This window comes from Aulonocara sp. 'chitande type north' Nkhata Bay, linkage group LG19 (genome assembly GCF_057382095.1).
Source record: "Aulonocara sp. 'chitande type north' Nkhata Bay isolate Kocher_YH1m ecotype deep benthic linkage group LG19, A_spYH_male_GT1.1, whole genome shotgun sequence".
Lineage (NCBI taxonomy): Eukaryota > Metazoa > Chordata > Actinopteri > Cichliformes > Cichlidae > Aulonocara > Aulonocara sp. 'chitande type north' Nkhata Bay.
In genome coordinates, this window is record NC_141362.1 from 24293176 (window position 1) to 24310426 (window position 17251).

At 39.9% G+C, this 17251-nt stretch overlaps 1 protein-coding gene and 1 pseudogene across 2 annotated transcripts; both read right to left on the minus strand.

Annotated features, from left to right (window-relative positions):
* Nucleotides 1-596: 596 nt before the first annotated feature.
* Nucleotides 597-1675, minus strand: LOC147307089 (4-galactosyl-N-acetylglucosaminide 3-alpha-L-fucosyltransferase 9-like; annotated as a pseudogene).
* Nucleotides 1676-7987: 6312 nt separating this feature from the next.
* LOC147307090 (4-galactosyl-N-acetylglucosaminide 3-alpha-L-fucosyltransferase 9-like) lies at nt 7988-17216 on the minus strand. 2 transcript variants are annotated; one of them, XM_086273966.1, is made up of 4 exons: nt 16711-17216; nt 13202-13319; nt 12583-12827; nt 7988-12320 (listed from the first exon to the last, which is right to left on the minus strand). In XM_086273966.1, the coding sequence occupies exon 4, from the start codon at nt 12310-12312 to the stop codon at nt 11230-11232; it is 1083 nt and encodes a 360-aa protein (XP_086130092.1). In that variant the 5' UTR covers nt 12313-12320; nt 12583-12827; nt 13202-13319; nt 16711-17216; the 3' UTR covers nt 7988-11229. The 2 variants fall into 2 exon arrangements, with proteins under 2 accessions (XP_086130092.1, XP_086130093.1); XM_086273967.1 differs by lacking the exon at nt 16711-17216 and having other exon boundaries at nt 13202-16700.
* Nucleotides 17217-17251: the final 35 nt, after the last annotated feature.

A 17251-nucleotide genomic window follows, 5' to 3' on the forward strand; every position in this document is an offset into this window, starting at 1 on the left:
CAGTGACACCTTCTGTCAGATACCACCAGGGTAAAGATCTCCAATTCAAATCTACAAATGCATAATGACCATCTGTCTGATGGTGCGTGCCTGGAGAGGTTGGAAATCCGAATTTTAGAGTTCCCAGTCGGAATTTGAATCTGGAACACCTCCTCAAGTGGAATTTCCCTCTCAGATAGTTGGAGCAGCCCGTGTAGACCGAAACTAAGGGTCCATGATGGCTGCATTAAATGTACACAGTAGTAAAATTTTAAACTTTTAATCTGTACTGCCACTATTGTATATTTGCGACTTACTAAATAAGCCATGAATGTCTTTTTTAAGCACAAAAAGCAATTATTATGTTATATTGCCTGTGATACCTGAATGACTCTACCTTGCTATGGACAAAAACAAATGCTGTTTTTCGTACACACTAACTTGGGAGTGAAGTCACTCCTGATTTCGCATTAGTGTAAGTATGTAAAGATAAATAACAGTTTGATTAGCATTGCAAATGAAAACTACATATTTTCAAAAAGACTCAGTAAGTACATGACCCTGTTAAACCCCTTTCAGATTGGACTTTTGTAAACAATGCATAGGTGAATTCATCATTAGTACACACTAGCTCTGCCTTCAACAATATAACAAGGTCCACGTAGACCTTCAAATCTCTGGTTAACCCAGTACCACTTATCAAGGCTATTGAATGCCTTGTATTCTTTGTGCCTTTGCAAGTAATCACAAGCCAGGCATGTGTGCTCTGCCCAAAAATAGGCCTTCTTTACTTTAAAGTGTTGCCGCCACTCAAAGTACCTGAGGTACATTTCCTCATTTTTGTCCAGGAGCAGCAGGTAATCAGCCAATTCCTTGGGCGAGCTGAAGTCGTCAACATGAATGAAGGAGTCTCGTGGTTCTCATAGTTCTCATAGTTCTTCCTGGGTGGGCCAAACACCACTGGCACTGTCCCCACATTGAGTGGGTTGTAAAGTTTCTCTGTAATATAATCTTTGTGGATGGAGTTCTCAAACGCCAGATAGAATTTGCAACTGGTGATGGTGGGGAAGTAGTCTTGGTCAGAGATGTATTTCCCGAAGGCCTGTCCATATGCATGAACCTCAATGTGTTGCTGGTTCCAGTTGTTTACAATCCAGCAAATCAGCTTGTTTTTGCTGGGTGGTACAAAATCCTCTTCCCCTTCTGCTGCTACGATGGACCCATAAGGCACTACAATGTCAGCATCTCGATTGAGAGTCAGATTAAACAGGTTCTCTATCCCAGGCAGCTGGGACGAATGTGTCGGTGACTCAAAGTTCATCCATATCCACTTCTGGAACGACGGTCGCTTGAACGGTGGCAGATTGGACAGGTCAGGGCTAATGTCACAGTGATGGATGACGACCCCATCAGACTTTATGTAGTGCTTCCTGTCTGCTGTGATGAAGAAGCCATCAATGTTAAAGAGAGAGCTGCCGAGGCATGGGTCGTACGTTTGTCCGAAGGGCCAGAGCCAGCTCTTGGTGGAGAAGAAGTTCTTGACCCAGTCTGTGGATACTGTTGACTCTACAGGACCTGATAACCAGCTTGTAGAGGGTTTACCATACATCCAAAAAAACAGAGTCACAAAGCATCCCAGTATAAAAGTACCAAGCAGAAGGAATTGCAGGATTCTGTAAAAAGTTGTAGATGCCATATTATGTCCTAAAAAGAGAAAACCAAAGAGAAAGAACATGATCTCATGGACAGCAGGACACAACATCAAGATTAACCATCATATCATATTAAGGTTTTACATATTACCTTACTTAGACTTAGACTTAGATCCTCCCATCGGGCGACAAGAGAACGCCATTGAACTCGGTCTATCGCGGCAGTTGTTGCTTCATCCCATGACAGTTCGACTGAACGTAAATCTTCAAGGAAAATCCTCCTCCGTGTTATTTTAGGTCTTCCTCGCTGTCTCTTTCCATTCTTCGGGTTCCACAGAACTGCAACACGGGCAGGTCTCGGGTCCGGTAGCCGAAGGATGTGACCAGCAAATCTGAACCGACGCTTGGTGACTTGGACATGGAGCGGCTCTACTCCCGCACGGCAATATACTTCTTCATTGGTAACGCGATCCCGATATGTGATCTTGAGACATTATTACATATTACCAACATGTAATAATGTCTGCTGGACCTCTGACTCTGAACAGAATCGATGGCTTTAAACACTTAGTGGTATGAATATCATAAATAAAAATGTGAAGCCTTTTACGCACTATCACAATACAAACCTGGTGGACACAAAGCACTTTGATGACTCTTCCCACACTGCGTAATCTCACCTTATTTGGCTACAGGTATGCTATCAACCCTGTTTGACAGATACGCTATCGAACTGGTTTCCCAGTTTCTTGGATTCCTCCTTTTTTTCTCTTGGGATGTATCTACTTTCCACAATAAACACGCCCGTTTCACTTAGTTGTAGAGTGCCTCTAAGTGAGCGCACTTTCTTCACACAAGGTTTGATTTCTCTAGCTTCCAAAAGTTTTGATAGCATTTTATGGTGAAATATTGTCAATAGTAGAAATATAATTGACCTGACTTATGACTTATGTAGTGACCTTCCACCCTGTTTTCACTGCAAATCCAAAACTAGCCCATTCTTTTCATTAGTGATGTGTGGATCGATCCTGAAATATCGATTCCTCCAATACCAGTCATTTATGTTCTAGAATCGATTCTCACATTAAAATATCGATATTTTAGTAATTTAGGGTAAATCTGTAGTTTATCATTAACAGGAACACAGTGGAAAGGAACTATAACATTCGGATTGTCTACATTCGAAGGAACTACTTCTTCTTCCGCCTTTCATAGTCATGTGCGAAATACGGCTGTATAAATGTGTGGCAGCCCTTGGCGTGCGCACTCATAACAATGGCTGAGCATAATTGGAGTCATGTGCAGACGTATTTTACCTCCACAAACAGCTGAGACGTGGTTTGCGATACATGTGGCAAAAAAGTGAGGTGTTGCCGCAACACCACTGACCTCGTCAAACACCTCGGAGTAAATCATATCACAGAATATGACGAGCTTATGTTGAGGCGAACTGAAGAGGAGGAGAGGGACAGGTGCTGCTAGGGCGAGACAGACGTCTCTCACGGAGTCCTTTAGTGCTGCAAGCAGGCAAGCAGTTCAAATAGCACAACTTCAGGTTTTTTATTTCTACATGATGAACTCTGCATTATTAAGTGATAAGAACAAGTAATCTGATGTCCTGTAATCATTATGATGCTATAATTTGAGATACCATAAATAAAAGTTTTTGTACAGAGTATCGGTATCGGATCAGTATCGTCGATACCACCCTGAATTTTATTTGGTATCGAATCGGAAAGGAAATCAGTGGTATCGCACATCACTACTTTTCATTCATTCATTTCATGTGTTAATGCTAAACAAGACTTTGTTTATGAAATAAGAGAAATGTGGAAACAATGTGCTTTAGTGCATAGTGTCTGCAGATAATTCCTCAATAATATAGCTGATGGTTGATTCAAACTCAAAATAATTGCAATCACACTTTAACTTTTCCCCACTGGATTAATTATACATGATTTTTCTGATCTTTTTATGATTTCTGAACTGTCAGAATTAGTGTCAAGACAACTACTGTTTGTGATACTTTTTATGAATTGTATGAGTAATGTGTTTATTTATTAATTTATTTATCGTCAATCTTAGGAAAGCAGGGAAGGGCCTCAGCCAGTTGTTGCATTTTAAAATGCAATGTGTTAACTGTCTAAACTGTCAGAATGTGCTGTTTTTGCACTTATAAAGATATTTATATAATACATACAGTACATACATATATAGACACATTTATATATCCATAACTACTGCGGTATTAATTTAGTGACTGAAAGATTGGGCACTTTTTGTGCAGCAAATATATGTTGTTGTGTTTGGAGTATACCTTTTAAAGCATATAAGTATTAAAATGTATCACACTGAGGTGATACACTAATATTAGTGGCAGACAACTGCATCGAATCTCTAAAGCAAGCATGTTGACTGTGACTGATGCTCCTAGGACTTTTAATCGTTCTGATTCCATACATGAGAGGATTGCCTTTAGTTGCAAGTGCAAAGCTCTGGTTCTCTCTACTATAATGCCTCACCTCACCCCAGATTTATTTTTAGACTTTAGAGGTTTTATTTGATTTAGTGCTTAGTTCTGATAAAATAATTATAGTGTGTGATTTTAATATCCATTTAGATGCTGAAAATGACAGCCTCAACTCTGCATTTAATCTGTTATTAGATGAATTGGCTTCTCTTTATCTGATCATTTTTATTAACATCTAAATTTTACAATAATAGATTTCCCTAAGGTGAGAAATAAATTTCATTAGTAGATGTCGTTCTGAAAGTGCTGTGACTAAGTTGAAGGATATAATTCCTCCACTTTTATCTTCTTCAATGCCATGTGCCAACACAGTGCAGAGCAGCTACCTAAACTCTCGAAAGTCACTGTACTCCCTGGTTTAACTCTCAAAGGTTCACCTTAAAGTAGATAAGCTGGAGTCAAATTGGCATGTCAGTAGTTTAGAAGACCTGGAAAAGAGCTTTTTGCCCCTTTTTTTTTTAAAAAGGAAAAAAAAACCCTCTAGTTCTCTTTTCAGCACTGACAAAAATTCAGAGCTCTATGAATTTATTCACAAATAAAAATTCAACCATTAGAGAAAAATTACTAGTAACCATCTCACAGACTCATCATTACGTACAGCTGCTTTAAACACTATTAATATTTTTTGGACTCTTCCACTCTGATTAATTCTTCTGAGTTAACTTCAATAACTACAAATGCTTTAATCCCAAATGTCACCTATCTCTAATAATAGGCTACATCCATTAAGGTGCCAGTAATTAAACCATTACTTAAAAAGCCATCACAACCCACCTGCATGGACTGCTCTTTAAACTTCCCTTTTCTCTAACATTCCTGAAAGAATAGTTATTAAACAGCTAACTGATCATTTTCAGAGGAACGGTTTATTTGTTTTCTCTGTAATATTTTACGTCACAATAAAAAGCTCCTTGAGGCACCTTGGGGTTGTGTTTTGACGCTGTATGAATTGAAATCTTATTAAAATTTTAGAACAGACCCCCCACATATTTCTTTTATATTTATTTAGAACAGAATACAAACACATACATTATTGGTGCGCAGTTTGAGTGCTCTTTTTCTCACTTGCCCTTGCGTCACATCTAAAATACACCTGTCACTGACAATTCAAGTTTAAATTTTGACTACACTTTTTGTATAGAAACATGTGACAGTGAAGTTAAATAGTGGGCATTAAGGCCAGTTTTGAGATCCTTTCCCAGGCCCCTTAACGCCCACTCACATCCTGGGCCATTTGACCTCAGGAAATCACATGATAGGGTGGGGCTAGGTTTCACTGCGGGTTCACCCGAAACCTTGGCTGTATCCCAATTCAGGGTCTGCAGCCTTAAAGTACGCAGCCTCAACGATCCTCAAGGGCCGCGTACTCAAAGACCGCTAAGGCCGGAAGTGCGAGGCTTGTGAAATGGGACGGTCTAGCCTCCGTTGCGCTGCCCAGGTTGCCTAGCAACCATGATACTAACAGCTGATAACGTGTCATACAGCTTTGTTTGACAGAAATGAAGGAGAAAATCTTTGGTTCATTTGTTTGTTTGTTTCTACATGAGCTTTGATCATTCTCTGTAAGATTAAGCTCAGCTATTGAACGGCGTATATTTTAAAGTAAAGGCTTTAAAATCAAGTTAGTACAAACGTCACTAATGTCACATAACTTTGCCGACATGTGGCCAACAGTAATGTTTAATGTTCTTCGTTATTAAACATTTGCACATAAATAAGTGACATAATATTCAGTACTTACTTAAAGTTTACTCTTCGGCCGCCCCTCATCCGCCGTTTTTTTTCAGCAAAATTATCCACACCCACCGCCGCGCTATGCATTCTGGGATATGTTGGGCCACGAAGTCTACACTGCCACAGCCTTAAAATTCAGGGAAATGTAGGACACATTTCAGGGCCGCATTTCGAGCAGGCTTTGAATTGGGACAGCCTTCGGCGCGCCGCTGTGACATAATCGGCCTTGAAATGAGTACTTTAAGGCTGCAGACCCTGAATTGGGATACAGCCATAGGCTGATTGTGGCCTACACCTGTTTTCACACCTGGGCTCGTCTGATTAACGTAGAGGATCAACAGGGGGTTCTTGACTGACTTGGGGGACACTCCCCTAGGACTTACATCTGGGACTGTCCACCATTTGACCTTAGAACTGAAGAAGCTGTTTGGATGAGAGGTGAAACATCTTCAAGCAACTTAAAGAAGTCCAGATGCTTTTCTTTCCAAAAACTCGTTAGACATCACTTTTTGTCTTCTGCTGTATGTCGCTTGTTCAGTGTGTACAACCTCTAAATTGTATGCTGCCAATTAGCCTATATCAGTGTTTTGAATTATAGAACCCTTTAACATAGAATGGATTAATAAGCAGTGTAGAAAGATGTAAATGAATGAGCTTCCATTGTCACTACCTCTACTGGTGTATACATAAGATATTAGCACTGGTTTTCCTCAGTGCTGTTTAGGGGCATTAACACTTGTGGTGGCTTTATACATATCACAGGCAGGGGATCTCATTGGTCAAGAACCAGCCGAGGATCCGCCAAGGATCCACCATGGTGTTGTCAAGATCAGCTCACCATTTTAAGTAACTGTATTTGTATGTCAATCAGAGATATCCTGTGTTCTCACTGGTAGTCAAAAAAATTTATCTCGGATCCCACACAGTGATCATTTCACTCATAGTCACTGAATATCCTTGACTTTCTGTGGGTTCTGGTTGCCACATTGCAGTAAATTGCTTCCAGTGTGGACATACGCTCCTAGAAATATCAAGTGTGCAGAAAGGATAACTGACAGTACTAGTAGAGGTAAGATAAAAACTTTTTAATAAGTCTACTGTGTCTTTCAATCTACAAGGTTTAATGTGACCCTTTTTGATATTTTGGCTGTTTCATTATTTGGCTAAAACTGGAACTTTTAGTAGATTACAAAATAATATATGTATATGTGGGAGGTTTAGCTGCAGTGATCAGATCAAGCCTGTTAAGTTATAATGTGTGGCTCCACTGTGATTATCATAAGAGGGAGCACTTTTTTTGCATTTTATTTTGATCTGCCTTTTTATCTCTAAACCACCAAACTGTGACTACATGTAGCTCATTAACATTTTAGAATTAAAATATTGAATGCATTGTGATGTATTTTGGACACAGAAAGAGCGATGCATGAATAGTCTTCCATTTCACTCCATCTCTGGTAAGAATTACTTTCCAGCTACTGAAGGTCATTTCAAAATGTGATGCTATAGTAGAGCCACTCATTAAAATGGTTGCCTTTGACACTGCATTGAAGTTGATCTAAAGGAACCCCTTTATTGCCCCTTTACTGTAATAGGAAATATTTTTTTTTGCTATCCTGCAATTAAAGAATTATGCAACTGATACCAATGTGATTTCTGTCCAAAAAAATGAACCTACAGTCAGCAGCTGTTTAGCTTACATTAGCTTGGCTTAGTTTAGTTTAGCTTAGCTTAGCTTAGCTTAGCTTGGCTTAGCTTAGCTTAGCTTAGCTTAGCTTAGCTCAGCTTAGCATAGCATAGCATAGTTACAGGGGAAACCAATGTATGGTTATTAAACAGCCATTTTAAAATGGCTGTTCTGCTTTTTGTACAGCTCAGCTCAGAGTTGTCCTGTTTTCAGCCATTATGCTAAGCTATGTTGGCTAGCCAAGTTTATCCACTTATATATAAACTTGTTTAAAATGTTTAAAAGCAAGCATCATACATGTTTTTTCCAGACAGTTTCAGCATAATCCAGCCTATGTCATGTAATACACATCAGGCATCTCTTTAAAAAACAAAAATAAAGAAATACTACAGTACACTTTACAAATGTTTGCTCATTTGTCCATATCTTTATTTTCATTTTGACACTATCAGACATATACAGTAAAACACAACATTTGGCAAAATACAATGATTTGGCAAAAAAAAAGTATTGATTGACTAACAGATTATTTCAGTGAACTGGCATTAAAATCAAATTTTTTTGGGATACCCAGTCATATAGCATCCAGAGAATCACTTCTGGGTGCATCAGTGAACCTCTCACAGATTCAAACTGGACAACAGAGAAGCCGCAGCTCCTTTTCTTTGTTTTTGTGCAAAAAAAAGAGAGAGAAGATAAAGAAGACTTATGCGGCCCAAAAAGATAAAATGAAAAAAACTTTTTTTCTTAAAGTCACCAACCACATTGGACAAGAAAGCTTTGTTTTCATACATGAGATTGGACTGTACAATATGAAACCATGACTGGCAGCTTCATAGTTATCCTGTGGGACGTGCCAAGGTCTTGGAGGACAGTTTATAAACTCACAATAGCTTCATCTAAGACGACAACTGGCACAGTGAGTCACACTACTCGAAATGAATAAAAGTGCTGTATTTCTGCTGCATTTTGGCACAACTTTTTCAATTAGGTCATGCCAACAGGATTGCCACCAAATATAAACAAAGAAGAAAAAAAAATCACTCCTCAAATGTAAAAGTGCCTGCCTTGATGAAAATGTCCACCTCAAAACCGTTAAAAGCATCATTTCAGATGCTCTTAATTCTTTTTCAAGTGTCTCTCCCTTTAACTTAATTCACAGCCACTCAAAGCACCGGGCATTACTTACAAATGTACAGCGCAGTCACAGTCACTTCCAGACAACAACTGCATGATATAAAGAGATTTACCATGAAAAATATATACAATGCTGCTGGAGTTCCCACTGTCTGCTAGACATAAAGGAATGATCTGTGTTTTGGGCTGGTTTGATCCAATTCCTGCTTCAGTTCACTACAGTGTTTATGTACAGAGTCCACTATGGCATTTGGAACCGTACTCCATAAGAAAAATAATTGGTTTCATCCTATTTTACATCAATGGTCCCTTTGAAATTGAAGAAATGTTAACCTCACTGTTTTTATACTTTGACACAGAAGCTCATCTTGCATAAAATGTTGACAAGAATTTGTACAGTACTTTCTGTAAAAAACATAAATCTCTGTTAATAGCTGCTGAGTGCTGTTGCAATGCATTGTTCAATGAATTAGCCGTTCCAACAACATCTGAATGTGATGCAATATCTGCGATATATGCAGATACCGAGCTGTCTTTTTGTAGTGTGGTCTCAAGGGTGTGGTGCAGTGCTAAAACAATCAGAATCACATGGAAACACTCGCTCCCAGACAACACTGAGGTATGATGATTCATACAAAAATACGGGTAACCTTGCAGCAGCCATAAAGATCACATCTTTCACATCTTAAGTTATAATGTGTGATGAGAGTACAGCACCTAAGTGAAGAGCTTAAGCAAATGCTTGTACTACGTGCTCATTTTGTGCTCTTTCTGCTTAATGCAGTCAGTCAAAAATGACAGACTTTCCAAATTAAGATGCAATGTGAGGAGGTGTGTGTGGGAGTTTCATATTGCAGTACAATGGCTCTGTGCTGTTCTATCATCATCATCCACATGGAATCCAAAACACCGTGACAAAATTACAAAAGACAATGAACAATTCACAGCAATATTAATTAGCAACCTCCCTCTCACATAACAGTGACATCTTCTGTCGGATACCAAGGTAAAGATCGCCAAATCCAATCTACAAATACATTGACCATCTGCCTTAGTGTAAGTATGTGAAAATAACAGTTTGATTAGCAGTGCAAATGCAAACTTATAAAAATATGGGGAAAAAATTACAGCTACATAATTCCAAAAATACACAATATGTACATGACCCTATTGAACCATTTTCACATTGGAGTTTAGTAAACAATGCATAGGTGAATTCATCACTAGCACAGATGAGATTGTTTTTTATCATATAATGCCTCATTTGAATAAATATTACATAAATATTTTCACTTTTATGTCAGCCCCTCTTCTCCAGCTAACACTTTCCCCAATTTCAGCTTGTGCCACTTCATAAGCAGGGGATAATAAAAAACAAAAACTTGCATCATGAATGTTATCAGAACATTTATACAATCATGCAATCACACTAAAAAATAGGACAAAATCATTTAAAAAAATAGCAGCAGATGAGGTTATGTTAAGTAAAACATGGTCAGAAATAATTTTAAAAAAAACTGTGCACTTGTAAATCATAAAAAATAAATTAAAAATTATAAATTAAAAACTCAAAAGGCAAAGTAAGGCTTAACTAAAATTCAAAGGACAAAAAAAGAACAAGCTAGATGTGTCACTGGGCCTCTGAACCAATAGAAAGACACCATTCAGCTGCTCACGACAGAACAGCAACGAACCTTTGTGTTAACTGAAGGACAAAAATTTTACAGTACTGCCTTCAACAACATAACAAAAATCACACAGTGTGATGGCATCAGCCACACATGGGTAAATCAGTCCATTTGTTCACTTTATTAGTTTGTTTTGCAGTTTTCTTCATTAATATAATTCATTAATCATTTGGTTAAACCTAACACTGATATTATGAGGCGCGCACATAATAGCGTTGTGTGGTTTTTCTAAAAATGTTTTCTGTTATATTAATTATGTTTTTTTTTTTTTTTTGAGTTACCTGGGTTTGGGCGGTGGCTGTTTCCTGTCTGGGAAAAAGGGACCTTCTTCTTCTAAATTTTTATTGTTGGTTGGCAAACAACTGAAAGGTTGTTTGCCAACTGGTTGTGGGGGCAAAAGGCATGGCTGAGGACTCTGAGAACAATAGGCCTGCTCAGAAGGACCAACCATGTGCTCATCAGGAACAGGGATGTTTTAGGTTTACTTAGGTTATTCTGTGCTTAGTTAATATTAGAGTGTGTTTTTGTTTTCCCCCTATTGTGTGTAAACGGCCAAACCACTATAAAAGCTACTCTCTTGTGTCTTTGTAATTAGGGTGGTTTGTGAGTTAAGTTATGTCCACTTTGTTTGTTTAAGCTTCTGAAAATTACTTTTTGTAGAGTTACATTTAGTTGACCTCTTTTATGGGCTTGCTACTTATGTTTTTGAATTTAGTCTTTTTTGAACTTTTTGAGGGTTAAAATAAAGAAAACCCTTTTTGAAGAAATTTTTTTACCTGTGTTCTTGGCTGCTTAGCCCCTCACACACAGCCCTTCAAATCTCTAACCGCCCCAGTACCACTTATCAAGGCTATTGAATGCCTTGTATTCCTTGTGCCTTCGCAAGTAATCACAAGCCAGGCATGTGTGCTCTGCCCAAAAATAGGCCTTCTTTACTTTAAAGTGTCGCCGCCACTCAAAGTACCTGAGGTACATTTCCTCATTTTTGTCCAGGAGCAGCAGGTAATCAGCCAATTCCTTGGGCGAGCTGAAGTCGTCAACATGAATGAAGGAGTCTCCCTGGATAAAGTTCTCGTAATTCTGCCTGGGTGGGCCGAGAACCACTGGCACTGTCCCCACTGAGAGTGGGTTGTACAGTTTCTCAGTAATGTAATCTTTGTGGATGGAGTTCTCAAACGCCAGATAGAACTTGCAGCTGGCGATGGTGGGAAAGTAGTCTTGGTCAGAGATGTACTCCCCAAAGGCCTGTCCATATGCATGAACCTCAATGTGTTTGTAGAGTTCATTATAATATTTCACCCGCACGTGATCCTGGTTCCAGTTGCTTACAATCCAGCAAATCAGCTTGTTTTTGCTGGGTGGTACAAAATCCTCTTCCCCTTCTGCTGCTACGATGGACCCATAAGGCACTTCAATGTCAGCATCCTGACGGTAATTGAGAGTCAGATTAAACAGGTTCTCTATCCCAGGCAGCTGGGACGAATGGGATGGCGACTCAAAGTTCATCCATATCCACTTCTGGAACGACGGTCGCTGCAGCGGCGGCAGATTGGACAGGTCAGTGCTGATGTCCCGGTGATGGATGACGACTCCATCAGACTTATTGTAGAAGTTCCTGTCTGCTGTGATGAAGCAGCCATCAATGTTAAAGAGAGAGCTGCAGACGCTCAGGTCGTACGTTTGTCCGAAGGGCCAGAGCCAGATCAGCAGAGTGGTCACGTTTTTATCGCTCTTGGTGGAGAAGAGGTTCTTGACCCGGTCTGTGGATACTGTTGACTCTACAGGACCTGATAACCAGCTTGTAGATGGTTTAAAATACATCAAAAACAGAGTCACAAAGCATCCCAGTATAAAAGTACCAAGCAGAAGGGGTCGCAGAATTCTGTGAAAAGGTGCAGATGGCATACTCTGTCCTAAAAAGGGCAAACCAAAGAGAAAAATACCACACAGTCAGCAGGACACAACATCAGGACTGATCATCTTATCGGGCTTTACATACTACCAACATGTAATAATGTCTACTGGATCATTGACTCTGAACAGAATCTGTGCCTTTAAATACTTAGTGGTATGAATATATACTGTGTGGTGTGTAAGGCAATAGTTTGCATCGGTGCTCAAATAAAACTGCTAAATAAAACTGTGATGCCTCCTACAACATATTGCAATACAAACCTGGCGGATTTTACTGAATGCTGAAATCCAAGCAAGAGTAGAGGTTGTGGGAATTTGAGGGAACAGCTCCTACATCGGATCGAAGCTTGGGTTAACCTCCTCTGTGATTCGGTGCTCATAGGAAAACAAATTGCAGGATGGAGCTAGAAGATGCTTCTTTGCTCTTAGGCTGAATAATAACGATCCTTAATGACTGAATGAAGTGTGTTTGATCTTGAATTTACTGGTCTTCTTAATGATGCCTCCTTTATACAAGCAAAAAGAGAAAATGAGAGAGAATCTATTAAGCCAGAAAAAGAGACAAAAAGCAAGCACTTTGATGACCCCTCCCATTTTGCCTACTCTCTCCATACTTGACCACAGGTATGCTATAATCAGTCTTGGCATAACAAATTAGTTTAGTGGCTTTTTTCCTAGTTAGTAGTGATATGAATTTATTTTGGACTTTCCTGTTAGTTGGCTCCTATGAAAGTTTATTTTTTATCAGTAGTGTAAAAAAATCTTTCTCGGGGATACAAACAGGTTTTAAGCTTGGACAGAGAGAGCTTCGTTAGCCAATTCTTGTTAGCTCATGAACTTTGAGTTCATTAGTGCAGTGGTGGTTCTTGAACTCACTTACTAGGTTTAAGACACTAGGTTATGTGTAGGGAATCTGAAGGAAACGGTTTCCAGGGCCTACTCCGTGGATCGGCTTCCTCCGAGGCGTGGACGTCTATCAGCAGAGAATGTACCTTCACCTATCAGCAGAGAATGTCCCTTAACACAGTCAAATATATTCTCAAGTAATATTCAAGCATGCCATTCAGCGTGTTAGTACGAGCTCGGGAGCAGCTTGGGAGAACAAGAAAACAGAGACTGCTTCAGGTTGTCTTCCCAAATTGACTCAACTTTATTCACAAGTACAACAGTTTATATAGAGGGTAAAATTCATGAGACAGCAGATTATCAGTTTAAACCAGTACAGACCAAGATAAGGGAGCGTCTTCCTGCCCATGGGTGAAGAAGCATCCTTTGTGTAGTTTATTAGTTCAGATACAATTGTGATTATCTCAGCGACATATTTTCAAGGCACAAAACGAAGAGTTCTTTCATTAGTGAAATCTGAAACAAACCATTTGGCCTTCAACAGGCGTCTAAAAGATTAAGAAACTAATGTAGCTGAGGGAGTGATCTCTGTGGTATTTCAACCTTGTACCAGCCTGTGATTCTCACACATCAATTCTTGGGTCAAAGAGAAAAATAACTAAAACAAAGGGGCCTTATTGAATGACAGAGTTTTCCTGTATAATGTCACTATAAAACAATATCCAGTAAATGCTACCATGGTACTAAAATACCTAACAGAATCCACTGAGTCACCTGTTACATTAATGTGGGTAGAGATATATGCTTGGGAACACCTCAGTGGTTTTGATGGGATCACTGGTTTAACCAGTTGCCACTCACTTAACCCCTACTTTTAACTGCCTAAAGGCTAGGGTTAAGTTAGATGGTTTTGGTTGTGAGAGTAGGAGGACTGTTCTCCAGCTTCCTTGGCTTGTCCCTGACTTGTAATCGGCTCCTTCATTAGAGTCACTGAATCAGTGCCCAAAGGCTTTTGTCTTATAAACTGTAGAACACTTTGTTAGTAACTTGTTGTGGTGCAGGACCTTAATATTGCGACAACATATCGCGTTTGTTTAGGATTATTTGTTGCTGCTTTTGGTTGTAACTTGGGTTTTGGCTGTTATGCTCTTTTGTTCTGGATATCTTACTATTGTCTGTGTCCAGTATAGAAACTTTGTCATCCTTAAGCTGTGTACACACTGGAACTGATTCTCCTGTTGCGTGTCGCTTTAAAGCTGGCAGCTGGTGGCTTGCGGATGTTTCAAATTCTGGTTGCCATATTTACCACCAGATCATATGTTAATTAGTGATATCCTGCATTCTCATTAGTAGTCACTTCAGTCAGTTGCCTGGGATTTGAAAAATGTTTACTCCAGGCTCCACTAACTTCATGCAGTGATAATTTCACCCATAGTCACTGAATGTCCTTGACTTTTCGCCATGTTGCACTTCCGGTTTGAAAATAGCTTTTTTCACATGTGGAACCATATGGAGGTTTGGGATATGACTGTCCAGTTAAGCTACCTAGCATGTCACTGTTTGCTTTCTAGTTATTCCTCCTCTGTCTTGGTCTGTTCTGTTCTCTTAAAAATGCTCCTAGAAGTATCAAGACTGTAGAAAGAGTAGCTGACAGTACTAGCAGAGTTGATATAAAACTTTTTAATAGGCCTATAGTATTTGTCAGTCTATAATCTTTAACATGACAAGTGCCAGAGAAATGGCTTTTTGTAAAAAAGAAGCATATCTGTCATTGCTTGGCTAACTGTCAAATACCTGCATCCACACACTCACCATGACTGAGCTAGGCATTGTACAGTTCTTAATTCAATTGTGGTTCTTTCAAACTCCATTACTTTGTGGGTTTCCCTATGTTCTGTGCCCACTGAGCTACTTCATAGCGCCACAGAGAAAGCTTGTATTTCCAGCATGCATGCAGAGATGAGCTTAATCTCTACAAACAAGTGTATAAGGCAAAACAAAACTTCTCACACAAATAGTCAGGTAGTCCTAGATAGTCCTAGATATCTTTTAAAAGTTTCCAGTTAGGCATGGATGTAGGTTGTTATTTTGGGTATCCACTGTGTGTTGTAAGAGAATGCTGCCATCTTAAGGCTGAGAAGAATAGAAGAGCTCTCTGGGGCTCAGCACACCTGCATTTGGCACAGAGGCCACACAAGCCTGACATGCCAAGTGCAGAATCAAAGCTTGAGAGACGATTTTTCTTCCATGCATCCCTGAAGCATATCTGAATCAGTAAAATCAAAGGAAAGGGTAACATGCATCCATGCTTCATCCAAATCTTTGACTTTGTTACACAGATATGCACCAAGCGGACACACAAGTCAGAGATGGATTGAGATAAGAGCCAAATGAGTGCCACTCGTTTTAAAGGCTTATGGTATCAATACATTTTCATGTAGGGACAATCCTCTTACAGCCCTCAACCATGCCTCCTGTGAGCTGCAGTGATAAGCTCTGTGGTTAACAGGATGCATCCCATGCATGCCATGATGTGCTGGTGTCAATTATATAAAACACCCCATAGGATGGAGGTTGACCTGTATTGCAGTGATCAGGTCAGGCCTTTGAAGTTCCAGTGTCTCCAATGTGATTATTTAAAGAAGGTGCACAATGTTTTATTTATTTATTTAGATATGTCTTTCTATCTCTAAACCACCAAAATGAGACTAAGGGGAGACTCCTGCAGCTCATTCACATTTTAAAAAAAGCATAGCTGTGATTTTGTTAAATGCATTGTGATGTATTTGGGACACAGAAAGAGCACCGCATGGGTGAGTAGTCTGCAGCGAGGCCACGTTTGAAGTGGCTGGAGAGCAGTAAGGGGAGGAAAAAAACGCAGTCACACATTTTCTGTGGCAATATCAGTCACAGAAATCTCAAATCCCAAACAGCGTTTTGTAACGGGTATGCAAAGGCTAAAGCTGCACATGTACACCAAAATTGTTGTCTTTAGATTGCAACTCATAATTTCTGGAAGGAGCTCCGCACTGGCTGAAAACGGACACTCCATCTCAGGTGAGAATTAATTTCCAGCCACCGAGCACTGAAGGTCATTTCAAAACGTGACGCTGTAGTGGAGCCACTCTTTAAAATGGTTGTCTTTTGGCGTGACACTGCATTGAAGTTGATGGGAATAATAAAGATACACTGGAATATTTTCCAGTGCTGACTAACAGAACCTAGATAATAGCGCGCCGTGGGCATAATATTTGCAGCTATGAGGGCAAGGTTTGAAATACAAGTCACATTCACGGGAGAAAAACATCCATGTCCCCTGCAGTGTGTGAACTGTCTAGTGCATTAAACATTTAAAAATGCAGTGTACAATCAAACACCCCGGGGAAAACGAGAAGCGGTCTATATTTGTCACATTTGTTTTGCGCATTTTCTTTTTGGCGTTTGCAATTAGCTACAGATGATTTGCCTTTAAAATCAGGTAGAAGATCAGACATAGGATGCAAGAATGGGGGGGAGAAAGACTCAGCCAAGCATTTTACTCACCATCGCGACAGGCGTGAGTCAAAATAAAGCTTTCTTCTCATTTCCTCCTCCTCACTTTCAAAGACACATAGGAACATACGGAAGATGTGGATGCGTTTGGAATAAAAAATCGAGCCCGCACGCCGTGTTTGCAGCAATAGAGCCCGCATCCATCGTCTTGATCCCGAAAAAATGATGATACCTACTGTAGTAATGTGCGCTGAATCTTCTCCGCTACTGCACACCGACGCAGAGAATGATGGCTGCAAGTGAAAAAAAGGGGGGAAGAAAGAAAGAAAGAGGGGGAAATCGCGACTACCTCGTTCGCTTGCACACTAAATTCATATCTCGGTGTGCGAGGGCGCCATGTATGCTCAGGGATGTGATGCGATGTGGAATAATTCCCTGCTGGCTGCCCATGCGCTACCTTGCTCTGTTTACCGTGGATGCAGCTGCAGCGGAGCGCTAGTTTGAGTGGGATGCTGCGATTCCGCTTTAGTACCATATTACACTTTAATCGTTTGTTTAAGGTTCTCATTTGAATAAACAGGTCAGTCATCTC

What these genes read in the sequence shown, in the direction of transcription:
- LOC147307090 (XM_086273966.1), bottom strand. Translation starts at nt 12,312, where the DNA reads ATGCCATCTGCACCTTTTCACAGAATTCTGCGACCCCTTCTGCTTGGT.